This window comes from Gorilla gorilla, chromosome 2 (genome assembly GCF_029281585.2).
Source record: "Gorilla gorilla gorilla isolate KB3781 chromosome 2, NHGRI_mGorGor1-v2.1_pri, whole genome shotgun sequence".
NCBI classification, from domain to species: Eukaryota; Metazoa; Chordata; class Mammalia; order Primates; family Hominidae; genus Gorilla; species Gorilla gorilla.
The window spans coordinates 197,310,588-197,334,062 of NC_086017.1; the positions used below are offsets into that span (position 1 = coordinate 197,310,588).

The window sequence follows — 23,475 nt, forward strand, 5'->3', positions numbered from 1 at the left end:
CTGCTGTTCCTGCCAACAGATTTGTGTTGGCTCGATGTGTTTCAGCTTCAAGGGGCGAGGTATTCCCTGGCTTGTTTCCATACTTGGGACAAGACTGGTGTTTATGGCACTCAGAAAAATCTAGGGTGGTGAATGATGGGAAGACTGGAGGCCACAGACCAGGAAGAGTGGGCAGAAAGATGGAGAACAGGAAAGGGGAGATCTCAAGAAGGGGCTCAGAAAAAAAAAAGGCTGAGGAAGGAGGGAGAAACTTGAGTAGGATGTATTTTATTGTATAACTATGGAATCCCCTTAATAACCTCTGAAGACACTTCTTGAGTCATTTCCATGCGTGAGAAATTAACTGTAAAATCACAGATGACATACTGTTTGCAATTAAGAGGTCTTCAGGGTTCAGGGACTTATTATAGCCAGGGGATCACAGGTTCCAAAGAGTTCTTCCAAAGTGTAAACGGAGTCCAGGAGCTGCTGTCAATATGTCTTAATGTAAAATAGTATTTGTGCATTTAATCATAATAAAGACAGCATAGGCTAACTAGTGGGTTAAATTATAATTTTTTTGATGTGCAATGGAATTAAATCAGTTATATCAGTTACTGCTTGGTAACCAGAGACACGGATTGAATGGCAATTGAATCCTGAATAATCAAAATGGGGAAACAAATGCTTACTTAGAAGAGCTTTATGGCTGAAAAAAGTCTTATTCAATATGGCACCTATGGTGGGAGGCAGTGGGAGAATGAATAAAAATAGTGCACTATTCCATAGTAAAAGGGTACATGTAAAATTACTACTCTATACCAGGGCTGGATGGTGGTTCTCTTCTAAGCCATGGCAGCCTTCTCACGGTACAGCTTAGGAAACCGAGATCAGTTCTTGGTGATGCAGCTGGGAGGTATGGAGCTGGAATACAAACCCCGTCTTCCAGCCCATACTCCTTACTGGTTTACTCTCCCTGGCTCCTGTTGCTATGCCCCAGAGGCACCTGAGAGAAATGGAAAAGTCAACCAAAGTCACCAGAGCTAGTGACTGCAAAGCTGTGAGTCATTCTCATTCATGCCTGTGAGCTGGGTTTACTCACATCTACCACATGCGCCACCTGTATGGCTGTAGGATCCCAGCTTGAGGTTGGCTGGGACCCTGACACTCTTTAGCAGAGTCCATGATCTGGGCCTCCCCATTGGTCTCCAGTCTCCACTCTTGTCCCAGAGTAACAAAGGGCCAAACCCATGAGCCTCATATTTAGAGCAGCCTCTGTACCCCTTCAAGGGTAATTCTGGGTCCCTAAGAATCTACTGCCTCTGAACAGTGACCCTTCTCTTCCATATAAGACAGTGTGTTTCTGTGGACCAAGGACACATTCTCCATTGATAGGATCTCCGAATTCTGTCTGGCACCTGACGGTATCTCCTCCTAAGGGCAGGACTCCAAGCACGAAGATTGCCAAAGTCTGAAATCGGATCCTTTCCCAGTGCAGCACACAAGGACACACGTGTGCACGTGCGGGCACACACACAGGCCGCAACAAGAAGGCTTCCCTGAGACTCATGATCCACTGTTACCAAATGTGCTCGCAGACACTGCCCCTCTGAGGCCAGAGAGTCTCTCCAAAGGCCTAGCAGCCTGACTGGAGAATGGCCACTGTGCTGTGAAAGGCACCGCTTTGGGGGTGGCCCTCAGGGGAGAATGCTGAGGGGCAGGCAAGGCCAGGACCATGTTGTCAGGGTTTTCCTTTCCTGATGGCCTGGGTCTCCAGGGTGTTTTTCCAGTTAGTATCTGTCCTTGCCAAGAGAAAGTAGCTCCTTTCCCTCATCCAAAAAGAAAAAAGAAAGAAAGAAAAAACCCTCACAGTTTGGCTGCTTCTTAGCAATCCTTTCTCCCTTTGAAGAGTTATTCGTGGAAAGAAAATCCCCTTCAGGCTGATTTGGCAGAGGGTGGAGGGCATGGAATAAGCTTGCTCTTGGCAGTTATCGGAGAGCAAAGTCAAATACTGGGACAAAAAGAAATCCCTGCCTGGAGGGACGGGGAAAAGGCGGACAGGAATGCTCACTCCTGAGGTTCTGTAGTGATTCCTTAGCTGTGCTTTCCAGCATTTACACATCCATCAGCCCTGGGAACTGGTATCTGAAGGCGGTGGGGACAGTGAAGACACAGGTGGGTGAGGCCTTGTGTTAGAAACTGAGCCTTGAAGGCTTAGAGAAGGTGGCTGTCCTGCTGGAGCTGAGCCTCTCGCTGTGGAAGGTGACTTCCTGGGTCCTGATCAACCAAGACTAAAAGGTGGAACTGTCTGGAGGAGCAGAGGCAAACCCTGGAAGCAGGTCCACACCCTCACACTACCGTGACCACCAGGTGGGTCCTGAGGGAGCCAGCTGAGCTCTGCCGGCCCCCAGCTGTTGAGAGGAATCTCACTTCCCACTTCACAAATGTTGACCGTGGGTCTGACCTGCACTGGCTGCTTTATGCACCCAAGGGTCCCGCTCTTTTGATCCTCACGTCTACCCCCTGCGGTAGGTACTATGGTGACTATTTGTAGACGTGTGAGATGGTTGTTCCTTGGCAAACCTACAGCTAGACTGGAACGGGATCACAGAGTCTGAGGGGATGCAGGCTGGCTGATCCTGTTCTCCCCTCTCGCTCCCCAGCCAGTCTTTCTGAACACGAGGCAGTGCCTGCTTTATGATAGGTCGGGTTACAAAAGTTCCTTGGTTAAGCCAGTTGTTTGTCACTCTGAGCACATTTCTCCATAGAAACAATGTGATGTTGAGGTTGGGTTCCCAGGCTAACCCACAAGAGCCGATTAACCCATTAGGTACCCAAACTACAATGTCTCGTTTTAGAGAGAGCTTACTGGAGCTGAAGGAGTTCTGGTGGGAAGGCAGAAAGGCCTGGGTTCAAGCCACAGTTCAGTCATTTACTTGCCATGTGGCCTTGGGCAAATCATTTAGTCTGTCTCTTAGTTTCTCTGTTTTTGAATTGACACAATATGACCTACCTTGCAGGGGTTGCTGGCAATATTAATTAAGAATACACACACACGGTCGGGCGCGGTGGCTCACGCCTGTAATCCCAGCACTTTGGGAGACTGAGGCGGGCGGATCACTTGAGGTCAGGAGTTTGAGACCACCCTGGCCAACATGGTGACACCCTGTCTCTACTAAAAATACAAAAATTAGGCCAGGCGCAGTGGGTCACGCCTGTAAACCCAGCAATTTGGGAGGCTGAGGCGGGCGGATCATGAGGTCTGGGAGTTCAAGACCAGCCTGGCCAATACGGTGACACCCCATCTCTACTGAAAATACAAAAATTAGCCAGGCGTGGTGGCGGGTGCATGTAATCTGAGCTGCTTGGGAGGCTAAGGCAGGAGAATTGCTTGAACCTGGGAGGCAGAGGTTGCCACTGCACTCCAGCCTGGGCGACAGAGTGAGACTCTGTCTCAGGAAAACAAACAAACAAAAGAATATACACACGTGTATGTATACTATATATATATATATATATATATGTCTCATGATATACACTCCAATAAAGGCACAGTAGAACTCCATTGTTGTATACAAAACTGGCTTCGTGGCCTCATGATTCTGAGTTCCAACTTAAAGTACAGGGAGCACATCTTTTCCGCTGAATTGGGATTGGGGATCTTTGCTTTCCTCAACTTCCTGGGAAAGAAACCTGGAGACTCCTCTACCCTACATCCCCGGCGGTGACCCTGAAGTCTGGGCTGGAGTTCTACTTAGGAGGGGAATGGAGACGCCAGAGGGAGAGTGAGAAGCAGCAGAAGTGGAAAGGGTAGCAGAGAGCACACACTGAAGTATGCATCCTGTGTCTTCCTTTTGCAATCCTAAAACTCTAGGATGGTCTGGTTATTTCTGCCTATGTTTCCTGTGCCTTCCCCACGATCGGCTGGTTAGAGGCATCTTGTCTAGAATTAAGTCCACGGTAAGTCGCTCCTTCCTTGTTTCCCTTACCTTTCCCATCATGAAATTGTTAGTAAGGCAAGTCAAAAATGCACTCGATAGGGCAGATGCCTGGATAAATACCCCCCTTCTCTTCCCTATTCCATCTTCTTCCTGTGCCAGTTTAAAAAATCTTAAATAGGAAAGCATGAGCCAGAGCCTCGCTCTGCCTGAGAAGACTGCGGTAGACCCTGCCAGCAAAATCCTTTCTATTTCATCCTTTTGAAAATCTCATCCATATGCTCTCTACTTTGCTTCCACTCTGACGTTTGTGACTTCTTATTCTTGTGTATACATCCCTGCCACCCATTTCAGAGACTGCAATTTATGTGAATTTGTCATCCTCACCTGGCCTGGTGGTGCAGCTGTGTGTCCTGCCCCACCATGTCTCTGACTGCAATCTCTAAGGTCGTGCTCCTCTCCCCTAAGGAACATGAATCATTCAGTTTGCCCCTGTCACTGTGTGGTTGGCAAACTTGTCCCAGCTGTAGGTGTGGCCCCAGTGGTCCTCCCAGCCAGTTCCTTGGGAGAGCTGCTTGGCACCACCTTAGCCACGCCTCTTATTTGTAGCTTGCACCTGCTGCCCTTCTGTGGGCTGTGATTTTAGAGTTTAATTTGAACACTCTACTTTATCCTACTTAAATCTCATTTTAAAGCTCTTCTGTTTGGTCCTCAAGTATCTGGCCAAAAATATTCCGCTTGGTTTATGTGATAAGCTCCCAATTCCTTGCCAGGGTCCTCTTATTCCAGCATCAAAATCCATGGTCCAGAAGAACAGTCGTTCTCAGATCAGCTACAGAGCAGCTCTGTGTTCCCCATATGTGCCTGTTTCTTCTAAAATTATGACTCACGGCTGAGGAAGAGACTAAAGCATTGCCTTTGCCCATGTCCCTTAGCTTGCTACCCAAGACATCAAAGGTCACTAGAGATACGAACCAGGATTCTTCCAAATGTGTCATTTGCCACCATGCCCGCAGGCAGACAGGAGAAAGAGTCTGTAAGTTATATGAGTATGTGCACTCGAATGCAGGGGCTTTCACCAATGAATTCAGTAAAATATTGGTCTCAAGAGGCTCTGGGGTAAGGGGATTCTGTGGTCAGGTAAATTTGGGAATGAAATACTTTCTCTTGCTTTTGCATGATCTCAGCAGGTTAGAATCTACATTGAAAGCTCTACAATATCAAACAGAAAAGAATTATGTTTGACTCAATTTTCCAAGTGTATTCAATGATTGACACCCCCCCCCCAATCTTCTTGTGAATTTCCTTTTAACATCCTGTGGAAGGCATTTTAACCAATGCTACATACTTTAATACATGCTGGAAGAAGACAATCTGGGTAGCTACCTCTGCAGGCTCATGAGGAGTTGAACCTCATGGTAAGTCTGTTAGCTGCTGTGTCTCCCTTCTCCAGAAGGTCCAAATTTATTCTCCTTGTGCAGAGACTATACTTTTAATTTTTTCTCCAAACAGGAATTGGGAATTTCCTCTTTATTTCCATATCTATTTATTAATCAGAGTGACTTTTCTTTATGTTCTTTTTGTCCCCCTGAGTCCCTTTTCTTTCTGAATCATTTCTTTCTTTTTTTTAAATGTATTTTATTTACTTATTTTTTTTGAGACAGGGTCTCACTCCATTGCCCAGGCTGGAGTGCAAGTGGTACGATTATATTAATAGTTCCCTGTAGCTCCAAAATCCTGGGCTGAAACAATTCTCCCCTCTCAGCTTCGCAAAGTGTAGGGATTACAGGCATGAGCCATTGCGCCTGGCCCTGAATCATTTTTTTTAATGGCATCTAGGAACCCTTTGTCAATGCTTTAAAATTCTCCTCAAGCCCATTCATTCTGTCCTTTGGCAGGAGATCAGTTCACATTTATAGCACCAATAATTTGTGACCAAGGTCAAGCAAGAAAAATAAATAATTGGCCCCCATCACAACCCTAAGGTTATATTTCCTGGACATCAACGTGACAAGTTGGAGGGCCAAGGCTCTTATGGGGCCTGGCAATGTGTTTATTTGGCTTGCACGGTGGTGTTTAAAATTGGAAAATTTTACATACACACCTGAAGCCCAGCTTCTCTTGAGAAATCAGATCTGTTAATACTGGATTGCTTTCCAACCTGGCAATGATCGACGGCCACTGAGAACTGGCTGCTCCCTTTACACAGCACTCAGGCTAGAGTTCTCACCACTCCCTAGAGCCTCACATCTACCCACTTCTCTCATTTACATGAACTGCCTGCCTCTGCATGCGTTTGGATTTGTGACCCCTCACATAGACCTCTGTAGTTTTCCCCTGGGAATTTCCCTGGAAGATGCTTCAAAAGTGTCTCCGCTACTTTCTTCCTCAGATCCTTCCTGTCTGAGCTGCTGGTGTCTTTGGTCATGAGTCCTAAGACATGTCTGATTTCAAGGGCTGACCAGCTGCAGCAGGGTGAGAGATGAATCATATTGGCATTTGCAAAGATCACATGCACAGAAATAAAATATCATCCAAATCTACCTCTTCTGGGAAATAATATTGCAGTTGCTCTGTGTTTGGAAGTTAGGGCACAACCTGGTAGATAGATCAACTATTCCACAATCATGGAACACTGAGAAACGAACTTGACTCTAACTACTAGAAAAGTAGCCTAAGCTCACATTTACCTTTTCCCTGAACTCACCACTTTGTACAAACCATGATTATTGTGAATTTTAAGATTATACCACCAAGGCTTGATTATTAAGGGACAAATTCTTTAGTAAGTAGATTATCCAATCCTTCAAATTTCTTCTTTTCTAACCCATCGGCTGTTAACCATTTCATTTTTCTTTAGTGCAATTTTTACCAGTTGTGGAGATGGGGCCAGAGGGGGAAATGAGTACAAGGCATGAACCAGAATGTCAGCTCAAATCAGAGGGCATCCCATGGTGTTATCTCCACCCCAACCCTGCATATACCCACAGAAACCGTGATTATGAGCAGCCGCTTCCCCTCTCCCCACCCAAGTTCAGGGGCAAGGTGGTACAGAAGAGGAAAGGGGGAACCTGACTAATTACAACACTCTGTGTTGAGAGCTCCAATAAAAGTTTCACTGAGATCAACAGTTTGCAGTTTTCATTTACCCAGGACTTTCTCACTCCCTCTTACTCTGTGGTAACCCAAAACTGGAGATTACAGACCCACTTTCAGCTTATTGAGTTCAAAGGCAAGGTAGGGTACTTGGCTTGACTGGCAGTTTGGAATGCTCTCCAAAAAGGCCCACTTTCAGGATTAAAGGGACACTCCATTTAACAGAATAGAAAACATCTTGTTACTAGACAGTGAAGAATTTCAATCTAAGTGTAGGTTCAATAAACATGAATATTCAGCCATTACGTAATTCCCTGCTGTGTTAGTAATTTGAGGGTATAAGTACATTCTTGAAGTGAGAAGAGCCCCTCTTTCATTGAAGAGCATTAGAAGATTGGGAAAATGCCTTCTTAGTAAAATATGAAGTGGTAAGCACCTCCTAACCCCTTCAAATTTAAACACTCCTACAATCTTCATAATAGAGATCTACAGTCTTCAAAGTAGAGATTTGATGACCCCCTTTGGAGGAGCGTTTATAGAGGGGATGCTTACACTGAGAAGGGGGTTGAAATCTAAAGTCCCATCCAAAGCTAGGAGTCTATAAGTTACTATTACAGACAGGAATCATGACAGCATGCCTTTAAATTAGAGATTCTACAATGGATTCTCATATACTGCTGCATGTTCTCCTTACAAATCCCTGTAGTAATCAATATAGCATCATACCAATCCCTGATAAACTTCAAATCCATTGATTTATCTACTCTAATTCTCACAGGCACCTTGTCAGGCAGTTGTAATTTCCATTTTACACATCAGAACATTAGGAATCAGAGAAGTGAGTAACTTTCCCAATGGCACACGGTAAGTAAGAGGCAGAGTAAGGGCTGAAACTCAGTTCTTTTGATGCTGAATGCAATGAAACTCAGGAATTTGTGTCTGTATTTCACATGAGGGTGACCATGACCTGGCATAGCAGAGCTGTAAAGCCATTTGTTCAGGGTTTCTGTGAAATAATTTACTGTGAAATAAGTAAATTATTTCACAGAAGAGAGTTACTGCATTTCCTGATAAGTACAGTGAAAGCTTGCTTTTGAAATTTCCTTTGGCCCAATAATAAGTGCATTACAACTTTTTTTAGTAAATGTTGATTTAAGTGGGGAGTTAAAATTAATCACTTGAATCTTTTTTGAGAACATCTATTACCTTTTCACCTTGTTTTTCAATTTCTTCATAATAAAACGCATGCAATTATGAAAAGTTTAAAGAAAATATGGACGACTGAATATGCTAATCACATCAGCCATAAATACAGATACAGACTGTTGTATCACCAAAATACCCTTATGCAAAAGGGCAATAATTTTCCAAAAATACCCTTATGCAAAAGGACAACAATTTTCTGAAGTTTTAATTAGTAAAGTACAATAGAAGGCCAATAAACTCTGACATTATTTTTTCTGGAGCTAAAAACAAAGAGGCATGTTAAACTAAGTTTAAAAGCCACCTAAGTTGCCCTCTCCCTGAAGGCATCTGAAATTGTGGTGGTGAGGAAGAGAGAATGACATGCGGATTCTTTTTTTCAATATGGATTTCTACTTCACAACCAAATAGCATGCTTTAAAGCTCAGGGTTTATAAGAAAGCTCTGTTGTTGGTTTCCATAGTTTTTCCAGCCCTGATGTGTACTGACTCCTCCAGGACAGCAGAGTTGGCTCCTTCTCCTCTCTCCTGATGCCCCTCTTCCTTCTGTCTCCCCCCGGGGATTGCCTCTTTTCTGGGTCTTTCTGACTAACACTCTGTTTGTACTATTCTAACACTTCAGCAAGGTTCAGTATTTTAAAGTCCCAGTGTTTCTAGGAGCCCTGAAAGTTTTGCTCCACAAATACTTTGAAAGGTAAGCCATTCCTTCATTAATCTGTTCAAAAAGCACTTACTGATGGATACCCTCACTGTCCACTCACCCACTCCTAGGATATGATGCAAACTCTGGTGCAGACCAGCGAGATCTGCTGCAACTGCTCCCCCCGCCTTTTCACTCCACCCGGGAACCTCTGGCCTCTCCGCTCATGTCCAGTGTCCTCTCACACTTCAGCCCTTCTCCCACACTGCTTCCCTCCTCCTAGCATGTCCACGGTTGCTTCTCTCCTTGGCAAATTTCCATTTCTGTCTCCAGCTCTCACGCAAATGTTACCTTCCTCCTGAAGTTTCATCCTAGTCTCTCACAACACCCTCATTGTTCACGTCCCTTCGTGAAAACAAAGCTACCGTATTACATTGTATTTCCTTCTTGTGTGAAAGTCTGGGGGAAGACTGATGCTGTGGGCTGAATTGTGTCCCCCCCAAAAATGATATGCTGAAGTCCTCACTCTCTATACCTGTGAATGTGACCTTATTTGGAAATAGGGTCTTTGCAGATGCCATCAAGTTAAAATGAGGTTATAACGGGTTAGGGTGGGGCCAATCCAGTGACTGACATCCTTATAAGAAGAAGGAGATTTGAACAGAGACACAGATACAGAGGGAGAAGGCCGTGTGATGATGGAGGCAAAGATTTGCATGACTGATACATCTACAAGCTAAGGATGTCAGACTGGCGGCAACCTATAGAAGCAAGGAGAGAGGCACAGAAAATCATTGTCTCTCAGAGCCTGGGGAAGGAATCAACCCTGCTGACATCTTTCAGACTTGTAGCTTTTTTTTTTTTTTAGATGGAGTCTCATTCTGTCACCCAGGCTGGAGTGCAGTGGCATGATCTCGGCTCACTGCAACCTCCGCCTCCCGGGTTCAAGTGATTCGCATGCCTCAGCCTCCCAAGTAGCTGGGATTACAGGTGCCCACCCGCCACCATGCCCGGCTAATTTTTGTATTTTTAGTAGAGACGGGGTTTCACCATGTTGGCCAGGCTGGTCTTGAACACCTGACCTCAAGTGATCCGCCCGCCTCTGCCTCCCAAAGTGCTGGGATTACAGGCATGAGCCACTGCGCCAGGCCAGACATGCAGCTTTTAGAGCTACGAGCGAATACATTTCTGCTGTTCTAAACCACCCAGCTGTGGTGCTTTGTTATGGCAGCCCAGGACACTGATATAGTTGGTATTAACTTCTGTATATGCTCATCTTCCCAGTTATACCCACGAACTCCTGAAAAGCAGGGGCTGTGGTGCTCCATCGTTCCTCTCAGACCTAGCATGATGCTAACACAAACAGATGCTCATCTCATTTTGGCTGAATGAAGAAACATGCTTAGCATCACCCTTCTGGATTTAGTTCAGTGGATCCTGAAGAGAGTCAGACTCCTCTCCGAGTGAGAAAGCTTATGAACAAGTTGGAGACATAACAGTAGTTTAGCATCCCAAACAATGAATTATAGAACACAAAGAGGGTGCAGCAAAGTGGGACAGAATGTGTCAAAAACATTGGAGATGGGCCGGGCACGGTGGCTCAAGCCTGTAATCCCAGCACTTTGGGAGGCCGAGGCGGGTGGATCACGAGGTCAGGAGATCAAGACCATCCTGGCCAACATGGTGAAATCCCGTCTCTACTAAAAATAAAAAAATTAGCCGGGTGTGGTGGTGGGCGCCTGTAGTCCCAGCTACTTGGGAGGCTGAGGCAGGAGCATTGCTTGAACCCAGGAGGTGGAGGCTGCAGTGAGCTGAGATCATGCCACTGCATTCCAGCCTGGGCAACAGAGCGAGACTCTGTCTCAAAAACAAACAAACAAACAAAACAACAACAACAACAAAACATTGGAGATGGAGTCTAAGAGAAAGTGGAGTAACAAATGGGTTGGTCAAGTAGGTTCGTTCAGAATATTCTGTGCTGCATTTTGAAACAAGTGATGACTAGGTCACAAGAGGAGATGTCATCTAGGTTGAAGGATTGAGGGAATGAGAGCAGCTGTGTGGGGAAGGTGAGAGTAACAGAGCAAGCAAGCAAGAAGGCGAGGCTGGTGTTTGAAGAGGAGAATGTTATAAAGGGCGCTAAATGCAACCATGGGATGTAACGTGGGAGGGGGGTGGTGGAAGTAGGTGCTTGTGCAGCAGCAACAGGACCACAAACGTGTCCCAGGGAGACTAATGGGCAGTTCCAGGCAGGGTGGGCCTGAATGGGAAGGGCATTGAGATGGGCCAGAGGGTGGCTGAGGAAATCCTGAGGATGGAACATCTTGGGGACCAATTGGGAAGCGAGGAGCACAGGAGGCAAGCGGTCTCACAAGTAAATAAAATTGTGCAATTAAACTGTGCACCTTGGTCAGTTGTGGAGTGGGAGACAGAAAGCTCCCATCTGGGTGGGGACCTGGTGGGTGCAATGAGTACACTGCTGGGCTCAGAGAAGGTGGTGTGTTTATCATCCCGGATGAGTGCAACTCTCTGTTTTTGGAAGCCTTTGCAAGAGATTCCAAAACTACTCTCAATAACTCATTTCAGTCTTTAATATGTCTCCAGGCCAGAAGATTCCTGCTCCCATCCAAAAGAGAATTCTTTACTTTTAGAGCACATTTTTTCCCTCTCTCATTCTTTCCTGAACCGAGATGAAGAGTAAGGAGGTGCAGTCACTATTTCCTGTTGTGAATCCTTCACACACTTGAGGCCCATTCCCAGTACGTTCTCTGTTTCTCTCCAGGAAAAGTGATTTTGGATAACTTGTGGTTTTCTTATGGGCCCTTTAATCATATCTATGGCTCTCTTCTAGTCTTTTTTTGGGTGCATCTTTGGTCATGGGGCACAAAACTGGGCACATGGAGAGGCAGGGAATTGTAGCAGGCTAAGAGGAGATGTGGAGTGGACAGGCCTAGGTGTGAATCGTAGCTTCTCTAGTAACTAGTGTGGTCTTGAGCAAGTTGCATCATCTCTATGAGCCTCACTTTTCTCATCTGTAAGATGGATCAATAATACACTTGGTGAGTTGTGCCACTTAAAAATAATGTACATGAGATTCTTGAAAGTTCTCAATAAATGATGGCTACTATTGTTGGTATGGGTTGGAGCAGGACTGATTACATTGGGAAAACCACCTTTCTAAACACTTTAGTAAATGAGCTCATGGTTATTCATGCTTTAAAAACTATACTAGGCCAGGTGTGGTCACTCACACCTGTAATCCCAGCACTTTGGGAAGCCTAGGTGGTTGGATCAACTGAGGTCAGGAGTTTGAGACCAGCCTGGCCAACATGGTGAAACCCGCTCTCTACTAAAAATACAAAAAAATTAGCTGGGCATGGTGGCGCACACCTGTAATCCCAGCTAATCAGGAGGCTGAGGCAGGAGAATTGCTTGAACCCTGAAGGCGGCCATGTCAGTGAGCCAAGATTGAGCCACTGACTCCAGCCTGGGTGACACAGAGAGACTCCGTCTCAAAAAAACAAAAATAAAAACAAAAACGATACTACTGCATAGTTCAGATGGCAACTCTTGCTATCTCTGGTGGTCAAATAAAACACAAACTGGTTCTTTTGAGATACAGCAAAACTATAGACAGGACCCAGAATCGTGTTGAAAGGATAAAATATTTTTCATTTACCCTGCACGATAGTAGAGCTGCATAACATCTGAAATAGTTATTTCAATTGTGAAGGGACTTGGGTAATGGTATCTTTAAAACACTCAACGACTGAACAAAAGCGTTGGGACTTTTTAATTGGAAAAGGCCAATAAAACTCCTACAGCAGATGAACTCACTCCATTCAGCTCCTTTCTATCACCTTCCCTTCATAACCTATAAATGCTACTATGTTAATAATGTTTTAAACTAGTGTCTACAGCATGATCTCAAGTCAATAAAATTGTGCAATTAAAATGCTGAAAGAAAATATGTTATAGCGCTGAGTGTTTATTTCTTGGAGGAGGGGATGCAAAATATGATTTTTTTACAATGAGCCTGAATGACTTATACAAAGAAAAATTAGTTTAAAAATGATATGTATAGCTTTATAAAAACACATTATCACAAATATTTTAAGGTATATCTATCAAGTTAACTGCTGTAATGCACCAAAATGGCAATATTGTGTTTCTCCTTGATGGGAATATGAGTGATTGGTTTTTTTTTCTTACTTTAACTTTTCTGAACTTTCCAAATTATTTATAATGATATTGCAATGTGCTATATAATAACACTGTGTGATGTATTATTAAATTACATGATAAATGTATTGATACTTTGTTGAAAAACTTTTAAACAAGATAAATGATGAGAAAAATAATTCCATATATTTCTACATTGATGACTCACACTCTATTTAATATTAAATAGATGTTTATCGGCCTATATTAGAGAATCACCAAAATTCAGAGTCTTAATGGCTTCTGAATCATCTAACATGATTATTATCTGATGTAGGATCTGTCTTTGTAATAAGAATATTAATAACAATCATAATAGCTACCACTGATGTGCCCGACTCTGTAATAGACACTTTAAATGCATTGTTCCACTAGATCCTCGAAATAAGCCTATGAGGCTAGTAGGTGGAACAATGCCCTGAAGATGTCCACGTTCTGATCCCCAGAGCCTGTGAGTATGTTAGGTTACGTGGCAAAGGGGCAAAGGGGGAATTAAGGTTGCAGATAGAGTTTAAGTTGCCACTCAATTGACCTTGAGATGGGGAGAGGATCCTGAATTTTCTGGGTGGGTTCAGTGCAATCAGCGTTCTCATAAGTGGAAGAGGGAGGCAGGAGAAAGAATGTCAGGGGGACGCCATATGAGAAGGACTCGACTGGCCACTGCTGGCTTCAACAATGGGAGGGGGCCAGGAGCCAAAGAGTGGTGACACCTGGAAAAGGCAAGGAAACAGCTTTTCCTCCAGACTCTCCAGAAAGGAATGTAGCCCTGATGGCGCCTTGATTTTAGCCCGGTGACACCTATTTCAGACTTCCAACCTCCAGAACTGTAACACAGTAGTGCCGTTTTTGTTGTTGTTGTTGTTGTTTTTTGAGACGGAGTTTCGCTCTGTCCCCCAGGCTGGAGTACAGCGGCGCGATCTCGGCTCACTGCAAGCTCTGCCTCCTGGGTTCACACCATTCTCCTGCCTCAGCCTCCCGAGTAGCTGGGACTACAGGCGCCCGCCACCACGCCCAGCTAATTTTGTTTTCGTATTTTTAGTAGAGACGGGGTTTCACCGTGTTAGCCAGGATAGTCTCGATCTCCTGACCTCGTGATCCGCCTGCCTCGGCCTCCCAAAGTGCTGGGATTACAGGCGTGAGCCACCACGCCCAGCCAGTAGTGTTGTTTTAAGCCACTAAGTTTGTGGCAGTTCATGACAGCAACAACAGGAAACTCACATAATATTATACCCCAGTTTTACAGGTGAGCAGACTGAGGTTTAGGGAGAGTAACTTGGTCAAGGTCACACATAGTGGTTAATGAGAACTCCAGGATTTGAATCCAGGTTGTATGATAATGGAACCTTTCCTACTGGGCACTTGCTTCCAAAATCATTGCCAGCATGGGCTTGAACGTAAAATAGGAAAACTCATCACCTTCTCCAATAGCTCACTGCACTTGAGGATGGCTCTGACTGGTAGAATTGATGACCTATTTGGGGCTTAACCCAGTCTTGCATTCCAGTCACCTTTTCATTGATTAATTGTGCAAAATAACACAATTCCTGCTTTATACGAAAAGCCTTTTAAATATTTGAGGCCAATGATCACTTCTCTCTAAGGCTTCTCCTCTTTGGGTGAAACAATTCCAGATTCAGCCTTTTGTTCGAAGACATCTAAAGTTCCAGCACCTTCTCAACCTCTCCCTTCTGGAAAGCATCCAGACTGTCAACACTCACATTAGGATCCAGCCAGTTCCTACCTTACTTTGAATTTGTGTGCTTTGATTTTCTTCCATAAGGTTATCGTGCTAACCTCAACTCTTTTGAACTGATTACACATTACATCTTGAGTTCTTTGATGGAAATATTTCTAGAAATCAATCAGTCAGTAAATACTGATAACTTTGGGATTATCTGGCCTATAGTCTTGAAAACAGCGTGCTTTCAAGTTCCTTCTGATATGATCACAAACCGATTCTACTCTTTGTTGACATGAATAAGACCTTTCCTGTTCTAGCCTAGCAGGGGCTAGAAGAAAAAGCCCATTAAGCTACAGAAAGAAACGGTTCTGGCCAGTGGGTAACCTTGTAGGGAGGCTTGAGACGCCACAGGCTGCTGCTGTGTAACAGTCTGAGAGGTTGTGCTGTCTGTTCCCACGCGGACTAGGGACCCAGGAGGAAAATGAAAGGATTGTTAAGAGTCAGTGTGATTTCATCATATTATTTAAAATACTACGAATGTTAGGGCAGGGAGAACTGCATACAAATATTAATAACAGACTCCCAAAATCTTTGATCATCCACCACTGTAGATGATCCACGTGGTTGCTCCCTTGTTTCTGCGAATAATCAAGAGTTAACTATAAACAATCCAACAACAACAACAACAAAAAACCCTGGACTTCTGCATTTGTGTAACGTTGAGCACCTGATGAAAAAAACATGAACCCATATTTCATTCATTTTACTCTCTGCATCTCTCCCAAAGAGAGGTGGGGAAGGTGGGGGACAAAACATTTTTGTGGCTTAGTATATAAACATTCAAGTAATTAAGTCAGTTGCTCTGTCAGAGTTGACTTGAAAATCAAAGGTTCTTGAGCACAAAACATAAGGTTTGTATTTCTTTATAAATACCTACAGGAATAAGAAAAAACACAGAAAATCCCACAATTAATTTCATTTGGGGCTTTTCTGAATCCCAGATATTTAAGAAAAATAGTTTGCTATATTGAGGGAAGCAGGTGCAGACAGTCTGGACCTCTGGCTACCTACAGCAGGTCTCTTTTGAGGTGCCAAATATTAGATGAAGAGAGGCAAAGCCCAATTCAGGGCACAGAATGAAGACTTTGATGGCAAGGATTTTTAACTTTGCTATATTTGCTGCTGTTGAACCTTTATGCCTTGAGAAAGTCACACATCTGGGTTGTAATAGTGGGCTACCTCACAGGGCGCCAGGAAAGAATAACTTAGAAGGGTTTCATTTTTAGATATAAGAAGAAAATCTTATGTAAATCATGATATATTTTATGCTTGTGACGGCAGAGCATACCGCAGGTATTCAAGAGAGGAAGCCCTTCCTTTCATTTTCAGAACTGTGTGACTTGAGCTTTGTCGGTTTCTATTTTGTTCCCCACAGAACATCTCTGTCTTTATCTGAGGTCAGGGTTGGGGAGAGGTACGTGGTGGGTGAGGGGAAAGAAGTATCCGTGAGGGAGGGGTAGTCACATCCCCAGCATCTGACCACAGGGCCACTTGCCTACCTGCCATGCAGTCCATGACCCCTGCTAGTAAGCCAGAAGCACCCAGGGAGCACATGGAATCTGTCCTGCCACTCTCCTTTACTCACTCCTGCCCTGTTCCTCCTGAGGTCATTTCACCTGGGGTCTATGACCCCCTCCCTTGATCCTGCTAGCCTGGATTTGGCACTGGACTTCGAATCTCTAGTGTCCAGATCCCCAACCTCTGCCTCTCGGACTTCCATGGAGCCAGTGAAGGGGATTTCCTCTAGAGCTTCTGTCCTGTAGAATCCAAACCAACCAAAGTGGTGCCATATTCCCACCCCCAGGAGAAGGATTTGGGCAGATTCAATGCATCACTGCTGGGGTCTCCTCCAACTTTTAGTTGTCCTCCAACTTTTCAGGTTAAAGGCCATGTCAATGGAGCATTGATTCTGTGATAACTGAATCCCATTTGTCACTCCATTAAAAACAACCCTTTTATCGTCAATACTTTATCGTCAATTTAAGGCAATGCTTGTTATTCAACGATATTCAACAACAAATGTTTATTGCGAACCTCCTGTGTACTATGAACTTAGGTATTATGTCACTAAATACTTATAGCAACATTGCAAGATTTTCAAAAGAGGCAGCAAAGGATTAAGAAGATTAACTTGCCCAAGGTCACATAGCTAATAAGCGGCAAAGCCAAGTTTTGATGCCAACTTACTCTATACCCTGCTGCCTTCTTCTATAAATAGTTACTAAGTGCTTAGTTATTTACAAGGTATATTTCCAACCTCTTAAAAACTCAAGCTACATTAGGGCTTCTGGGGAGCCCCTCATCAGTGACTCCATGGGACCTGCTCCAAGAAAGCTAATATTTCAGAACCTGTTAATTAGTCAAGTGCTTTTGAGAAAGGTGGTCAGCTTCTAGTAGGAATGAAGCACTGCTTCGGTCCCTCTGAAGGGCCTAACAGGAAATAACTTGCTTCAGCCTCAACTGCTGAGAGACGCAGTCAAGTGGATACACTCAACAGGTTTAGAATAACACATTCCGCAAGTACTCTGAGTTTCTAACCAACAATGAAAACATTCCACAGTTACACTTTTCTTTCTAGACACTCACTGACAGTGACATTAGAATTAGGTGGCTTTTATGTATAGATTTCATATGCAAAACCCTTCATGGAGACTTAATCTGGAAACTTCATGGTGGGCTGGTTTTTGGCTATCTGGAAGACTTCGACGGGATTCTTGGCTCCTCTGCTAGTACTGATTGCTGCCTGTTTGTGGGACTGAGAGTCCCTCTCCTTCTCCCTAAGTTGAAACCCTCTTTCCTCCATTCTTTTGACTTTATTGCAAACATCCTACTCTATGACTACTGGCAAATGTGTCTTCTTTTTATTAATTCCTCTGTCCTTGCCAGGGCCACCTCATAGGTGTGAGATGTGGACCCCAGGGCCCCACACTTAAGAGGGCTCAGTGCTTAGTTTAATGCTTTGCTGTCCCATTTTTGAGGAAGGGGCCTCACATTTTTAATTTTGCACTGGGCCACACAGATCATACAGCCAGTCCTGCTCCTTGATGCAGACGTGGAAACAGGGAGAATGCTCACACCATACAAGGTATGACTGGATGGTGTACCTGTTCTCCTTCCCTTTGGAACTCAGCAGGCATTTTCCCACAGAGACAATCCATAAAGGCAGATGATGCCAATGATAGCTCCATCCTCCTTAGCCTCAGTTCCTTCATTTCTAAAATGGGGACAGTAGCACTTACCCTTGCATGTTATTGTGAGCAATGAGTGGGATGATGTATAAAGTACTTATCAGAGTGTCTGGTATACATCAGTGCTTGCTCAATGAAATCTATGTGAGACAGCAGTTGCAGCAAACAGAGCTTGGACTCTGGAGTGAAGAGCTAGGCCAGAAATTAAATTAGCCCCACTGCCTAAAAAATACATGACTTTTGTTAGTTGACTTTGTTTCTTCCAGCGTCAGTTCCTTTATCTGTAAATGGGAATGCTAATATTTATCTTGAAAGGTTGTTTTGTGATTTAAATAATTTAATGTATTTAAAGACCCTAGTTCACCACTTGGCATCTAGGAGGAGCTAAAAAAATGAAAACAGTTCTTAGTCAGGTTCCCCTTTAACACTATTGCTACACCTAAAACAACCAATTTGGCCAGGAGTGGTGGCTCACGCCTGTAATCCCAGCACTTTCGGAGGCCAAGGCAGGCAAATCACTTGAGGTCAGGAGTTCAAGACCAGGCTTGCTGACATGGTGAAACCCCATCTCTACTAAAAATAGGAATAAAAGTTAGCCAGGCATGGTGGTGTGTGCCTTTAATCCCACCTACTCAGGAGGCTGTGTAGGAAAATCACCTGAACCTGAGAGGCAAAGGTTGCAGTGAGCCAAGATCACACCACTGCACTCCAGGCCAGGCGACAGAATGACTCTTTCTAAAAAAAAAAAAAAAAAAAAGACCAAAAACATCCCCCAAAAAGCAAACAATCCATTTGCAAATGATGTTTGGGATATGACCATTAATAAGTTCTTACATATTATACAACTTCCTGTATACTATATCACCTATGAAATGTAACCACCTTGTATGTTAAAATAATTTTGTAAAAAATACTTGAGCACTATTTTTCCTTTTCTTTTGCTAGACGACGATTTCCTTGAAGGCAGGGGCCACATCTTATGTGCCCTTTATTCCAGATCACTTTCAAACACTTTAGAATCTCAGTTGAATCAAATTTCTCTTTTGTTCTTTATGCCAACAGTGAGACGATACTCTCCCTAACATTCCTCAGTTAGCAATTAATGATTAGCCTATCGATAACTAGGAGGTAGACAGGGCCAAAAATAACCCCATCTCTGCCCTTAAAGGCCTTTTCTTTTTTGCCCATCATACATGGCTCGTATTCCTGCCTCCTCGGTTCTGGTTCTTGCTCCATTAATGAAACTATTCCATCAGGGAACATAACTTGGTTTTCTGGAACCGACTATCTTCCCTGGCAACAACCCATCTAGAGAGGCCATGGAGGAAGAATTTCCTGAAACCCCAACATTTGAGTCATAATTTGATGCTTCTTAGGATTCAAAGAGGCCTCAGACCTGTGACTTTTAAACATTTTGGGAGTATAGGTTCCTTTAAGAATCTTCTGATAGTTATGGACATTCTCTGCAGAAAAATACATTCAATACCTTAGTACAATTTCAAGGTGTTCTCAAAACCCCTGAAGCCCTTGGATCCCAGGTTAAGAATTCTTGTTAGAATAGCCAAGAAAAGGGAATCAGCAATGTGAATGATTCCGGTTTCCTGGTAAGTGTTCTAGACCTGACTAGTCACTCTCCCTTGCTGAAAACAAAACAAAACAGAACAAAACACAGCAATGACAACTCCCAAGATTTAACCTCAAGATTATCCCTGAGAGTCCAAACCTGGGCAGTAATGGTAAAGGCTTCCAGCCAAGCAGTAACTACTCTTTGGAGAACCTAAGTTCAGCTGAGTAAAATAAGCCTTGTTTGATAATACCGTTTACATTTCCAAATCCTGGGTATCAAGCTTTCTTCCTATCCCTTGCGGCCCTTCCTAAGTTTAGCCGCTGGTGTAATGGGGTAACCATGGCAACAACCACCTGCCTATTTAAAACCATCTCCAATGCTAAATAAGGAAGCCTGAAGAAAATGGCTGCTTGCCTGCCTCTCAGTGGACAAATTGGGCACTCCTGGGTATTTTAGACATGGGCGAATAGGCAGGGTAGAAGCAGTATGTATGCAAAGTTCTTCATAGGAAGCGTTCGGTGACCTTGTGAAATAGGTGCTACCTCAGCCCTTCTGTCTTTGTTTGTTAGGCGAGCACGCAGGTTTACGTGCAAATCCGTGGGCCTGTCACCATGTCATCCATGCTACCTTGACCTCAGTCAGGTGAAGAGTGAGCTGAGAACCTACCCTCAAAGAGAAGTATTGTTTATAGGATCTCGGAAGGGAGAAGGAAAAACAGTTCTACAGATCACAGTGAATTTGTTCATACTTTGCATTAAAATGCACGCTACAATCTTTTTTTTTTTTTTCTGACGGATGTGTCTTTCTAATTGTACTTAATCATGTGGGTGATGGATGATTGCTCTATTTATGTTATATGTTGGCCTGCCTATTGATTTTTGGCATATGGAGAAATTTCTCCCTCCCTCTGCTTCCTTGCTTTCTGGGAATTACAGATGTTTGGTTTCTTTCCTCTGCCGAGACCATACAACTGATCACACTGAACATCTTGCTCTTCCACAAGTATACTGTACCCTCTCATTCCTTCGTATCTTTTCGTACATTTGCTTCCTTCTCCCTGTGTTGCCCTCCTCTTTTTCTGTGTCTTGGTTCAGGCATCTCTGTCATTGGAAAACCCTCCATGCCACGTTTCATGTCCTTGGTTTTTGCTCCCATAGGTCACCTCCAGTCACATCACTTAACACAAACCATTCTGCACATCTGCTTTCCAGCCTGTTTCCAGCACCAGGCTGTGAGTCCCCTACATGGGTCTGTCCAAAATGCCTGTAGAACAGTGTCTGGTGTGCATTACGTTTTCAAAAGATCTGTTGAATGAATGGATGAATGAATGAACAGAGCCCCGTGGCTTTCACAAGCATATGGCACATGTGCATGAGTACGTATAAGGATACTTGTGTGAGGCCGGGTGCAGTGGCTCAAGTCTGTAATCCCAGCACTTTGGGAGCCTGAGGTGGGTGGCTCACTGAGGTCAGGAGTTCGAGACCAGCCTGGCCAACATGGTGAAACACTGTCTCTACTAAACATACAAAAATCAGCTGGGTGTGGTAGTGGGTGCCTGTAATCCCAGCTACTTGGGAGGCTGAGACGGAAGAATCGCTTGAACCCAGGAGGTGGAAGTTGCAGTGAGCCAAGATCGCGCCACTGCACTCCAGGCTGAGCAACAGAGTGAGACTCCATGAGAAAAAAAAAAAAGATACTTGTGTGAAAAAAGGACCTTAAAAGTCTGAGGAATGGGTTGAAGAGGAGTACTTTTTAAAAAAGTGGTTTGTGTGTATCTGGGAGTGCAAAAGACCATTAGAGGAGATCACCTGAACTGTAAGTTTGTGACTATAGTATCAGGGGCTGGAAGTACACGTGTTCCTAGTGTGCAGTGAGTGTGTATAGTCTGTGTGTGTGAGAGCAAGAAGACGCTGTGGCAGGATACACTTCCTGAAAGGTTCGTTCAGCTGCTATCGGATCCCACAGATCGCTCTTTCTGAAGCTATAGTGTTCAGTTTCTGACCTCTAAAAAGACCTCCTTCTTCTTGGTTGACTTCTCAGGCTGTGGGGTCAGGACAAAGAGTGGGAATGAAAATGGCCAGTGATGAAAATGATGGGTCCTGGGCTTTAAATGAATGTCTTCAATGAACACTCTAACCTCTCTTTTAAGGACAATTCTTGCTTGTAATCCCAGCACTTTGGGAGGCCGAGGAGGACGGGTCACTTGAGGTCAGGAGTTTGAGACCAGCCTGGCGAACACAGTGAAACCCCATCTCTACTAAAAATACAAAAGTTAGCCAGGCATGATGGTGCACGCCTGTAGTCCCAGCTACTCAGGAGGCTGAGGCAGGAGAATCGCTTGAACCTGGGAGGAGGAGGTTGCAGTGAGACAAGATCACGCCACTGCACTCTAGCCTGGGTGACAGAGTGAGATTCCATCTCAAAAATAAATAAATAAATAAATAAATAAATAAATAAATAAATAAAAAGACAATTCTGTGGGCTAAATAAAAGTCAACACCTTCAGGCTCAAAAACAAAGTCCAAATCATTATCCATTCTTCTCCCAACCTACCTAGGGTTGGGGTGGGAACAGTGTCTGAAATAGTGGTCATTTTGAAAGAGTACAACAAAGAAAAAGAAAGAAAGAATGAAAAATAACCAATGAGAAGAAACAGACAAAGAAGGAAAGAGGGAGAAAGGGGTAGCTATATGTCAGTCACAACTGAGTTCTGGCAAATTTCGTCCTACAAGGAAGAAGGGTTTGCTTTCGCTTGCAAATGATCTGGTTTCCTCTTTCCTTTCATTTTTGAACCTAACTTGGTGACTTCACAGAGTGCCCAGGCTGAGGCTGGGACTTAGTGGGTTCCGGGTCTCCAGCCTTTGCAGGTACCTCTCTGCTGCTGCCCTCTGCTGTCGGGGGAGGCAGAGGAGACACCCTTCTGGTCCAAGCCCCGGAGCTGCCACCTCCTCCCATTTGAGACCGACAGAAGCTGGGGTCTCTTCCAGCCTCCCCGCTTTTCCCCAAAAGAATCATGAGGGGCTGGGGTTGGAGGCGCTGTACTTGGAAGCAGCAGAGACTCAGGACGGGGGTTCCAGTTAGACAAGGGCAGATGCCCTCCCACCTCCTCCCCTGCAAAAGCAGGGCCTTCATACCCACCTCCTGCCCTCCAGCTCTGCCCTCTGCACAGATCCTTTGGGAGAGGACAGGCAGTTAGCCTGCGCCAAGTTTCTGACATTTTTTTTTTCTTGGAAATGGAAACCCTCCTTCCGGCAAGTGGCAGGAAGGCCAAGTCCCTGGCGGCCCTGGCTGGGAACATTTCCAGAGAGCAGGTGAAAGGCCTCTGTTCCACCAGGGCCACACTGGGTGGCTGGCAGCACAGCCGGGCCTGCAGCTTACCTGCTGTTGAATTTTTCAGGATGTTTCTCTCTCATCACATGGAATCTGTGTGCAATGGAAGCGTCCTGAAAGTGAAAGAGACAAAGCAGATCCTTGGTGAGTGGTCACGACAGTGCAGTGCGGAGGGAAGGGACGCACGCATGCCCTCGCTGAGTCATGCCAACCCTGGGACTCTATCTATCGCATGGTGGGGCTCCAGGTCACATCCGCGGAGCCAACAGAGGCTCAACACTGCCTCCAGGGAGATGAGCTAGCACCACCAATACTCTTACAGCCTATGCCAGTTGACTCTGGAGTCCTTGCTATTTCACTCTAGCCCGGACCCGCCGAGAACAGATAGTTCAGGGGTGAGTGAAGGGGAAAGCCTTTGCCCTTTGGGGAGACTGAGAGTCTGTGAGCAGTTAGAGATCAGGAGCCTGTGTCTGGGGCTGAGCATGAGTCTCTGGAAATGACTTTCCATATTAGTTCTTTTTAAAATAGTTTTTATTTTGGAATATTTTGACTCACAATTAAGTTACAAAAATA

General features: G+C 44.6%; 1 protein-coding gene across 9 annotated transcripts in view; it reads right to left on the minus strand.

Annotated features, from left to right (window-relative positions):
* Positions 1 to 23,475, minus strand: part of DGKG (diacylglycerol kinase gamma) — a 213,869-nt gene that overhangs the window by 71,761 nt on the left and 118,633 nt on the right. For all 9 annotated transcript variants that reach the window (XM_055382079.2, XM_055382082.2, XM_004038159.5 and 6 more), the window contains one exon: positions 22,951 to 23,015. In XM_055382079.2, coding sequence (XP_055238054.2) covers positions 22,951 to 23,015 — 65 coding nt within the window. The remainder of the gene's footprint in view (positions 1 to 22,950; positions 23,016 to 23,475) is intronic.